This window comes from Opisthocomus hoazin, chromosome 9 (genome assembly GCF_030867145.1).
Source record: "Opisthocomus hoazin isolate bOpiHoa1 chromosome 9, bOpiHoa1.hap1, whole genome shotgun sequence".
Lineage (NCBI taxonomy): Eukaryota > Metazoa > Chordata > Aves > Opisthocomiformes > Opisthocomidae > Opisthocomus > Opisthocomus hoazin.
Window position 1 is genome coordinate 33,598,841 of NC_134422.1, and position 11,009 is coordinate 33,609,849.

Sequence of the window (11,009 nt, forward strand, 5' to 3'; positions counted from 1 at the left end):
TGCAAAAAACAGTCAGGCTAGACTCAAAAACCCACATGGAAACAAGCATCATAGCATTTCTTGCATAACCTAGGACAATTTAGACACTTTTAACCTAGATAAAGCCTGGGACGGATACTGTTTGGAGCAGAAGCTTTATGCCGAAATGGACAGGATCCATCTGGGATAGACAGGACCTACAGAAGCCACACACCTTCCCTTGGATAAAGTTACTATTCATAACACTTTTTCCTCATTTTTATGGGTCTTCAGCAAGACTGAGCTTATTCACCTTGACAGCAAAAGTTTGGCGAGATCATTTTCCAGTATCAAATGACAGCTACCCAGTAATTGCTCTACCATAGCATGAGGCATAACCCATTTATTTTAATTCCTCAACCACATGTCATGGCAACAATCACACTAAAGCTATTAGACTCTTAATAAACCCATGTTTCCATCTCCAAAGTCACCAATGGTATTTCCTAGGCACTGCAAAAACCAGAAGTCAACCAGCCCCTGCATAAAACCTTGCAAATGAATTAAAACCCATGGCTTATAAAAAAAATTCTTGGACTTCTCCCCCACAATTCATAAGCTACAGGAGTTTAAACTTCTCTCTGCACAAAGAGCAGCTAAAGATGTTTTTCCTTCTTTATGTAAAGACTGAGATTCTCACAACTCCAAGATCTTGGGATAAAATTAACACAAAGAAATCTGTGGCCAATAACACTGTGTGAATCTGTTTGCTTTTTTTGCTTCTTTTCTTTGGAAGATTTACATTCTCATTTTCTCCCCAATGTTTAGTTACTACAAGAAAGTAAATGCTAATAAAAGGCTATTTAAAAGCTATTTTATTAAACGTTTGAGCTGAACACCAAAACCCTTTGGCAGCCAGAAACGTTTTTTGTTTCCTTTCTGAGAAGTTGGACCAAGCCAGAGAAAATGTAAAGCATCACTACAGTTGTTAGCGCCTCCAGACAGAACCCCCCCAACCTGTGCTGCAGGCAGCACATTATGAAGGCAGCAGCTGCGTGTTATATCGTGATACAACGAGGTTTCACAGTGACACGTGAAGCAACACTAGAAGCAAATCTAGCCTGTGACTTCAGTGTGTTATGCAGCACCAGGGCGACGTAAATGCTGCAAAAGTTATCACCACTATTTATAAACTCTAATAATTGTATCCTTTCCTAAAACGATCTTCCCAACACTAAGTACATCTCCGGGTGACACTGGGGCTGCGCAACGGTGCGAACTGGCAGCAGTTTCAAATGTGTTGCATGAGAGGACGCAAACATGTGTGATTTTAAGAACAGCTGTAAACTCTGGGAGACAAAGAGAAATCCTCCGCACGGAGAAATCCAGGAAGAAAAAAACTCACAGCAACCGGGGGCAGATCAGCACCAGCACAAAAGCCATCCTTTGGCTCAAGGAACAGACAAAAGGAAAGAGAAAAGCCACGATGGCTTTATGCTTGTTTTGAAAATTTTCATTTTCTCTTAACGGGATATTAATTCCCTTGTTCCCGCCAGCTCCACTGGCTCCAGGGGAAGCGACTCCCCCCTCACAGTGCAGGAGCCCTCGGCAGAATCGGGTCCCCAGGCATTTCACCGGGACGCTGCGATGAGCGACTGAGTCAGCTCGCGGAGGACATGAAATAGCAGGGATCAAATCTCAATTTGCTAAACAAAATTAGCTGCACACCATTCTGTTTGCGTACCAGTTTCTCCTGCTCACGATGTGCTAATTTGGGCAGCAATCGCTGTGGTACATACAGATAGAGTAATAAAGGCAGCTTTCAAATAAAGCAGCCGTATACATTATTTTTGCCTCCTTCCTACACAATTCCACGGCTTTTTCCATACACTCCAATCATATGTCCTCTGAGCATTATTAATAGCTGCTAAAGAATATTATCTGCCTACCAATCATTTCAGCTTCCTACTTAATGGCAAGTACATTTTTAGAGCATCAAATATATCAACAGGGACAATGGTTGCTAAATTTGAAGTCAACAACAACTGGAAAACGTTAGCTACTTCACTGGTATTTTTACGCACTACAGAAATATTTCTTGAAATAAACGAGCCTTTTTTTATCCTTTCAAAAAGACAATAAAATAATACTGTATTCTAAATACTGTCACATATCCTCAGTAAACAGCAATTTAAATTTAGATATATACATTTTTATTGCCACAAATAATGAGCAAAGATATCCACAATTCAACTTTGCATAGCGGATAGGATCAAAAATCTTAAAATTATAGCTGGATGGTAGCCACAGCAGAGCTGATGAACAGTCGCCAGTGTATGGACGCTCTTGGAAAAGAGGTTAAACCAAAATAACTCTTACCAACAAATGCTTATCGTTGCATCTGGCTGCGACGTTAACCTTAAAGATTACTAAAATATTCCATTAGCATACTAACCATGGTACATAAACTTTAATGCTTAAAGCGTTCAATATTTTAACGCAATTTCAATTAATGGAAATTGAACATTAGGATGTGTATCAAGTTAAGTGTGATGATACTTCTTCCTGTCCATGTACCAAAACGGCTCCATCCTACCGGTGCCGGCTCCTGCTGCAGGAGCTACGTCCACGGGAGAAGGTGCAGCTCACTGGGGTTTAAGCGAGCAAAACGCAGCTGCAGATCTCCTCCAGGCACGTTCAGCTCTGCACACCGAGGTACTCCACTGCATGCTTAAATGTAAAGCATGCAAGCGGGTCTGCAGTATCTGCTCTGGTACCTCACCAAGCTGCAAGCACAAGCAAGGGACACCCGCCCCGCAGCAGATGCTTCCTTGGAGAAGTGGGAGATGAAAGTGTGGAAGCACCACTCGGAAAGGCCCAGACGAACAGCAGGAGCCAAGCCATGCCGAAAGTCAGTGGAACAGGGGCAGGTTTCAGAGCTTTACCCAGTATATCACCGCTGACCCCAGACACCAGAGCAGTACGCTCGCTTGCAGCAATGCTACAGCCAAGGCTGTACCACCACTGCACAGAGCTTTTGGCTTTTCCAACTTATTCATAACACAACTTTGTTCAGGAGTGGTTTATTCTTTTGCAGCACGCAAGGTTTTTTCTTCAACCTCCCTCTGACTCGACCTGCTTCCTTCATGAATCACAATGCCACAAAACTCAGGGGAGGAGTGAAGAAAAGAGAGAGGTCAGGTATCACAGCTCTTAATAGACATTTATTAGGCAGTTTAGTCAAGCAGCTGCGGGCAATGGGTCAGATAATGTCCTGCAGTGCCACAGTAGCCTCCCCATATGAATTTAAATCCTATCAGCAGCAGTCCCACAGCTCAGCAACCTCCCCAGCCACGCTGCAGACAGCCTGGGATGGAGACCTGCCTGCTATGGGGCAGCTCAATCTCTGGCCCCACAGACAGCACGCGGCAGAGCTCTGCCTCGGGGACCGTGCCCTCCCCAAGTCCTGACAGGCCCCACTTCCCTGATTTTCTTACTCTCCCAGTTGCACTGATGGCTTGGTGCACAGTCCAGAACACACAGACATTGAGGTTCATGGCAAGTAGGTGCCACCCCACGTACTGGAGGGGAGACAACAGGCTCCCTGCATTCGTTGGAGTGGGTTAATGCTGCTGGAGGTGAGAGTGCATCAGCATCTCCCTGGCATGGCTGGAAACCAGCCATGACCACTGGGGAGGAAGGATTCGTCCCTCCCTGGCATCAGCTACGGGCTGGTCCCCAAGACCAGCGCCTACCCAGACAGGTTTTTCGAAGATTTCTGTAAGCTCTGTATTAACACCAGCTGGTAATGAGATACAGGAGCCATGTCACATAGCCCACGTTGCAATGCTGATTTATTATGAAAAGATTAAGAAAGATCTGATTATAAATGCCCATTCAGTTACTGTACGCCTAGCTGCACAGACATCGGGAGAAAGAGGAACAAAAAAAAAATGAGTAGATCTTAGAAATCTCTAAAAAAGACTACAGAAACAGTATATGATGTCTGATCATTTTTTATAGCTCTGAAAAGAACTGCATCCACTAAAAATTTGGGGCTTACTTTCCCACTCATTGACTTTACTTTCCCACCTCCTGCTTTGTCTGGAGCTAGATTTTCTAGGCTTCAGGCATAAAAAAAAAAAGCAGTTACCCCCAGAAAACAAAAATACTTCTTGATACTCTTACAGTATGAACTTCTATTCCTCATACATATTTATAATCTTCGTATTCTTACACTATAAGTTCACAGCGTGACTAGTATGTGGTGCTCCTGTAGTTTGAATAACAGACTTCGCTGTCCCAACACCTGCTAGTGTCAGACCCTCAGGTATCACTGATGCACAAGCAAATATTCATCTGTCCTGGACGTTGCATCCCCTTTATACAAAGTGGGAAGGAGAACTAGTTTCCCTGGCAGGCTGAGAAAAACAAAATAAGTATATATATAGCAGCAGCTGTTCAAAGACTTCAGGAGGCTTGGCATGTGCCCATATGCCCAGCAGAGGTAGTGGACAGTACAGAAATGAGACAATTTATCATGTGGACGCACAGCTCACCACAAGGAAGCTGCCACAATGCACGGCTTAAACCGTTCATCGAAAGAAAGAAGTCACTAAACAAACATTAACTAAAGTTGCTGAAACGATGAATCTTTCTGGCAGATCCAGTATTCCCATGGGATAATTCAGCTTCAGCTACGTGGGCACACATAAAATCCACCAGCAGCCTGCACTTGTTTGCAAAAGGAAAACCTTTAAGTCAATGAAAACAAGAGCCTGTCACACACCCTGAGGACTTGTCAGCACGTGTGTGATACACAGGAAACAGCCCAGTCACAGTCATCTCCTCCTACCTTTGCTCATGCCACAGCAAAACATAAATCCCAGGAACAAGCCCCCAGTCCTTTACCAGCAAAACTGTCTCAGCGTACTGAAGGCGGCAGAGTCCATGGGGGCAGACCTAGCTTAGCTGTTCCAAAAAAGATACCACCGCTAACCCATAGTCTTAAGAGCATAAACATCTGGTTGCACAGCACTAAACCGCTCTCTGTGCGGGCAGGACACAAAGCAAGTTGAGAAGCTTCCAGGGAACCATCACTGCCCCATACCAACCACCACATACCAGCTCACCCTTACTGTCCTAAAGAAATCAGGAGAGGGTTCATTGTAATGCAAAGCACCTGCACTTTGACAAAAGGACCAGAACAAACATTTTAAAAAAGAAAAAAAAAAAAACAAACCCAAAAACCTATAGACCACAGCATCCTTCTGAGCAAGTGTATGTATTTTAGAGAGATCATCTGATCCAAACCAATGGTGCTGAGTGACAGGGTATCTTCTTTCTTTCCTAGCTTGCCACAACGCTTCCTACAGTATTAAGAGCTTGCACTTCATTCCTAGTTTGAACTTGTCCACCTTCAGCACCCAGTCACCAGTCGGGTCCTGACTTACTAATTAATTTAATGAGTTCTCTCGAATATAGACCTAGACATTCGCTCCTGGTTTTAAGCACCTCTGAGTACAATCAAATCACCCTTAACTAGTCCCTGAAGTCACCTGAGCTCCTCTGGGTGCTCATTTGAAGCACTCCATGGTGTCAGAGTTACTCTCCCAGCGTGTTCCTACACCTCCCCTATCCTGCAAGCAAGGGCATGGGAGGTTGGGCACAGGATTCCAGGGACGGCCGATTCCCTGCAGCCCCCGTCCCCCTCTTAGGCACCCTAAAAAAGTGCTCCCCGGCCCTGGACGGGGCACTGAGGGGTGCTGAGCAGCAGGACGAGAGCCTGGGAAATCCCATCTCCAACTCCTGCTGCCCGGGAGCTCCTGGGGGCTGCTGCCACCTAGAGATGCTCACGCAGCAAGGCTGCGGGCACGTCGCCCCACGCAGCACGTCGCCCCACGCACCCCACCACAACCTGCAGCCAAGGCTCACAGCCCACCCTAGAAGCTCCCCTACTCTGGCAGTGACCTCCATAAAGATGTTTTTCCGTAAAGCCTTTGAACGTGTGCACGCTTTTGACGACAGGCTGCACTTTCACAGACAGCACGAATGAGCTTGCTGTGGTTTGCTTGAATTTACTTAATTAAAAAAAATAAAAGCAACTCTAACATCCCCTGAAAACTAGAAGAAAACATTTAGTGAAATGAAGGGTTGTGGCTAATTCCTAGCTGGAAAACCAAGGGCACAATTCAGAACAACTCAGCATTACAAATTAAGGTCAGGAGAGCAAAGTGGCTCTCGCAGCTCAGCGGACCGCAGGGTGCTGGGCCCTCCGCTGCCGTGCTCGCAGGGGACCCCGCACAGCCTTCCCTGCTCCCTCGTCCCGCTTTGCTGCTGTGCAGGTTCAGGAGAATGGCTTCTCCCTTCGTGAGCTTCTAATGCCAAGTCTTATTTGGTTTACTCATAGGCACGTATTTCAGGTCCTTATTATTACTGTTTTCATGTTAATTACTAGCCCAGCTCTTAGTGCCAGAATCCATATACTTATACATCAATTACCATCTTAAAAAAAAAAAAAGTGACAACTAAGTCACTCAGGCCCTTTGCAGTGCTGGCATCAGCAGGGCAGGTGCACATAGGCAGGCTGCACGGTGCCAAGGTGCCCCAGGCTCCCAGGGGATGCCCTCGCAGCAGGGCCAGATCCAGTCTCCCCTGTCCTGCAGCAGCACTGGCTCGTAGTGCCCTCGGGGGACACGCAGGGACAGCGTGTCCCCCCTTTTGCGTGGACCGAGTTGTTTGATGGCAGCTACAGGCTGAAACTCCCAGTCAATATTTATCGTGCCTTTGCAAAGGCACTCGGAGCTCAGCCTAATTTTAACTGTCAAACAGACATCGTGGCGGAATAAACGGGAGAGGTGCCAAGGAGGGCTGCTGCAAAGGAGAGGAGCCGCATCTCTCCAAAGGCATGTGGCATGTCCCATTCAACATGGCCCGGAGAGGGGCAGTGGCATGAAATTAAAGCCAGCCCACACATCAGCCTGGATGTGCTCCTCACTCAAAAAAACAACACAAAACAAAACCCACACGCTGCAAAAATATTTGAAGTACAATCAGTTTCTCAGAGCAGCTGAATACTTCAAACAGCACTAAGTTAATTTGGCTGTAATTACTTAACAACTCAACAGCCCCTTATATCAGAAAAAGGAGTTAATTTATCAACTATTTCCAAGCAGAACAAAGACTCGACAGCTTCCAGGTAACAGCCCAAGCTGTTTGGCTCATGTGACCCTGGCTGAGCTGTGCACTGCAAACATTATATGCCCAAGCACGGAGCTAGAAGAAATCGAAAAACCCCAGCGTATTCAGGTATTTGCATATTAACCAACAGACACAGGATAACAAAATCAGAAGTTTGGCCAACAGCTCGCTTGCACGAGCAAGCATGTCTGTCTCCCCTGATGCGCTGAAAACAAAAGCGGCAGCCAGAGCCCCTTCTTAATGCCCCCAAAAGCCAGGAGAGCCCATTATTTCTGTGGGGTCCTAAACACTTGCAAATCAAGGCTCATCCGTCCAGCCTGCCCCGCTATTTCAGCAAGCACCAAGTCAATCATTAATAGCTGCCATCGCCCACAGCAGCACCCAAACCCCTCCAAACAGAAAATGTCACTCCAAACCCCGTTATTTTAACGAATGTATTTCCTTTTTTGCACAGTGCAGGGTACAGAGGCTTTTCTGCAGCACAGACCCAGGAGGCTTCCCTGGAGGCGGCAGGAAAGCGAGCGACCCTGGTCCGCTTGCCTTTTATTTTCACTGGGGTATAAATCCAGCCAGGGACCGTCTTTGTGATCCGTCCACTCCAAGAGCCCCGTCCGAGCGGTGGGGCAGCAGGGCTGGCGGGCGCAGCCCGGCGGGGACGGCTGCTACGGGGAAAGTCGGAGACAGAGAAAGTACGAAGTCAGGGGAAGGCACAGGCTGCGTGTGAACAGGGAGGCAAGAAAAAAGGTAGAGCAAGCCGGAGCCTGTGGAACAGGGAATGCAATGCTCCTTCAGCTGGGACTTACTGTTTCAAACACCAGGAAAAGAAAGTGTAAGAGCAAGCGGCGGCGGCAGCCCCAGCTTTTCACCCCTTCCGAATTCAAGGGTCAGGAAACACTCACATGCAGAAAAAGTAAACTGCGTGCCAAGCTCAGAACTGCCTGCGAAGCCTAAGCATGGCAAGCAAAGCCGGGACACGCTTCTTTCGCTTCTCATCAAACGTATCATCATCTCAGGTTACATAAAGCCCCAAAATATAAACCGAATTGTGAGAACGAGGAGCTGTTGCACCAATACTGCCCAAACATCATGCATTTTGCATCAACGCGGGGGGGGGGGGGGGGGGGGGGGGAGAGGGGAAGTTACAAAGATCGAAGAGATTTCCTTTTAATGTTTTATTCACAGCCAAGCAGCGCGATGCGGCGGGAGGCGATCCCGGTGCCCGCCCCGTGCGGCGGCGAGCGCTGCTCCCGTGCCAGAGGAAAAGAAAAAAAAACAACCAAACAAATCAAGCGAACGCCGCAAGTTTCCCTCCAGAAAGTTAAAAAATCAGCAGATCCCGCCGGAGGAAAACGCTCCTTTTTCGGGTTGAACTTCCAAGCCGCCCGCTCGCCCGCGAACACGCTCGGAGCCGCGCTTCTGTCGCGGCGCTCGGACACAGCTCGGGGACACACGCACCCCGCACACACCCTACACACCACGCACACACCGTGCGGAGGGAGAGCTGCTCCTCCGCCCGCCCGCCCGCAGAGCGCAGCCCCGTCGGGGCGGCACCGGCACCTGTCCGAGCCGGGACCCCGCGCCCGGCCGGGGCTGCCGACGGCCGCCACCCGAGCGGGGACACCCGGGCGGTGCCGCTGGGAAAGAGCGGCCGCTCCGGGGCGGGGGGGGCTCCGAGGCGAAACCCCGGCCCGGCTGTCCCTCGGAGCAACAGCAATAAAGTGAGCGGGTGCCGGGACGCGTCAGGCTGCGCGGGAGACCCGCGGCCGCCGGCTCCGCTCCGCCGCTCGGCGACTCCCGCGAGAGCTCCGAGCCCCCTGGCCGCCGCCTCTCCGCGGGACCCCGACGAACTCCCGCGCCGCGCCGCACCCCCCCACACGGCGGACCGGGCCGCTCACCCACCTGCCTGCGCCGCCGCGGCGGCTCGCGGGGCCCCGGCCGCCGCCGCCGCCGCCAGCACGCAGCAGCTCCACCACAGCAGCCCCCCGGCCGCCGCCGGCATCGCGCCGCCGCCGCCTCAGCGCCGCCGCCCCGCCGCCGCCATCCCCCGCGCAGCCTCCGCGCCGCCGCCGCCGGCTCCCAAAAGTTCGAGCCGCCGCCGAGCCACCGCCCCCAGCGCCGCCCCTCCGCGCTGCCGACGGGGCGGCCGCCGCTGCCGGCCGCGGGGCGCTGCGCCGCCAGCACGCGTGGAGCGGAGCGGCGCGGAGGGCGGAGGCGGCGGGGGGAGGAGGGGCGGCGGGCGGGGGCCGGCGCCGCGCGGGACCGCCCCGCTCCGCGCCGCCCTCCGCACCTGCGGAGCCGTGCGGGGGCCGCGCGGTCCCGCTCCCGCCCTCCGCCCCCCGCAAAAACGAGGGGCAGGTGCGCGCGCGCGCTCGCGCTGTCACTTTTCGGCGCGAGAAGCCCGGGCATCGCCGCGCGCCTCCGCGAGCGTGCCGGTGCGCACTTTCACTTTCCGCGCCGAAAAGCGGGGGGGGGTGGGCTGGGTGGCGCGCGCGGGGTCGGGCGCGCGCGGGCTCGCTCTCGCGCGCGAAGTGGTGAGGGGGTCGGCGCGCACGCCCGAGAGAGGGAACCTGCGCGAGGCGCGGCGGGGTGCGGGTGCGCGCGTGTGCGCGGCGCGAGGAGCAGCGAGCGGCCGCCGCGGGCCGCTTCTCCCCGCTCCCGCCGTCCCGTGGTGGGACACCGGGCGGGACGCGGGGACAGCTCCCCGCACCCCCGGCACTCGGCGGCGGGACCGGAGCGGTGGAGGCCGAGCCGACCCCCGCCACGGCGCCAGCTCCACCATCTTGATGGCACCTGCCAGCCTGGGTGCACTCCTGGCTGCACCGGAGTGGGGAACCCTGCAGTGCCAAGCCGCTGCAGCGTCCCCCTCGCCGTCACCCACCCCAGCGCCGGGACGAGGTGCCGGCACAGACGTCGGCCGTGACGGGTCCGGGGGACGGGCATCTTGGCAAGACAGCGACCGAACATCTCACCGTCTCCTCACGTGTTGGAGACAGCGGCTGCCGTTTGTGGCTCTTGACAAGTGGATTGGCATCCTCCTCAGAGCCTCGGCAGAGCGGAGCTGAACTCTGCAAGCGCGCCAGAGGGGAACGTAGAAGCGTCTTCGGTTCCTCGTTTTATTTCCCTGAAATGTGCGTGCAGAGGTAAGCTTTTGCTGCCTCCTCACCGCAGCCCGGCCCTCGTGGAGCTCCTCGACGTGAAGGAGCTCTCCTCGCCCCGTTCTGTCTGGTCTGCGCAGCGCTTCTTGGGGCGCTCCTCTCCCCGGCCACCCCGACGGCTGTCCCCGGCACGCCTGAGCAGGTTTAATGGAAGAGCGAGGCAGCGAGCGTCTTCCACCCAGCCAGCTCCAACGGGAGAGTTTTCCCGTAGGAATGAACTCAACCTCAGAGGATCAACCCCAGCCCCTCCCGCCAAACTGCCTCTTTTCCAGGGAAGCCCCAGGCTCCCTCGTCTCTAAAGAGAAAGAAATCCCCAAATCAAGACGGGATTCCGAGTCAGATTGCGGGTCTTTCTCCAAAGAGCCGAAAGTGTTTGCTAGAAAGAGTTAGCTGGGCTCTTGCAGAAAATAGGGTGCAAAGGGAGAGGTTTGATCGCCCTCAGCGCTGCCTCTCACCACCCCACGACAGCTCGGTGGTGGTGGCAAAGGGGCAGTTCCGCCAGCCAGCACCGTGGTGGGAGAAGGCAAAGGCGGTGGGGAGGCAGAGCCCTGATGTGCAGGGCCTTTAGTGTCTTCCTCCAGGTTTTCCGTGAGGACGTCGCATGGGCGAGGCCACCTGGGAGAGGCCGGGAGGCAGCCCATGCCTTTGCCGACGAGATTAGCGGCAACGCTGATCGTCCCTCCTCGCCAGCCCCAG

The 11,009-nt window shown here is 52.9% G+C and overlaps 1 protein-coding gene across 1 annotated transcript in view; it reads right to left on the reverse strand.

The window, feature by feature from the left end:
* Positions 1 to 9,157, reverse strand: part of ERBB4 (erb-b2 receptor tyrosine kinase 4) — a 687,907-nt gene extending 678,750 nt beyond the window's left edge. Inside the window, exon 1 of the mRNA XM_075429769.1 lies at positions 9,058 to 9,157. Within this exon, the coding sequence (XP_075285884.1) occupies positions 9,058 to 9,157 (100 nt within the window). The remainder of the gene's footprint in view (positions 1 to 9,057) is intronic.
* Positions 9,158 to 11,009: the final 1,852 nt, after the last annotated feature.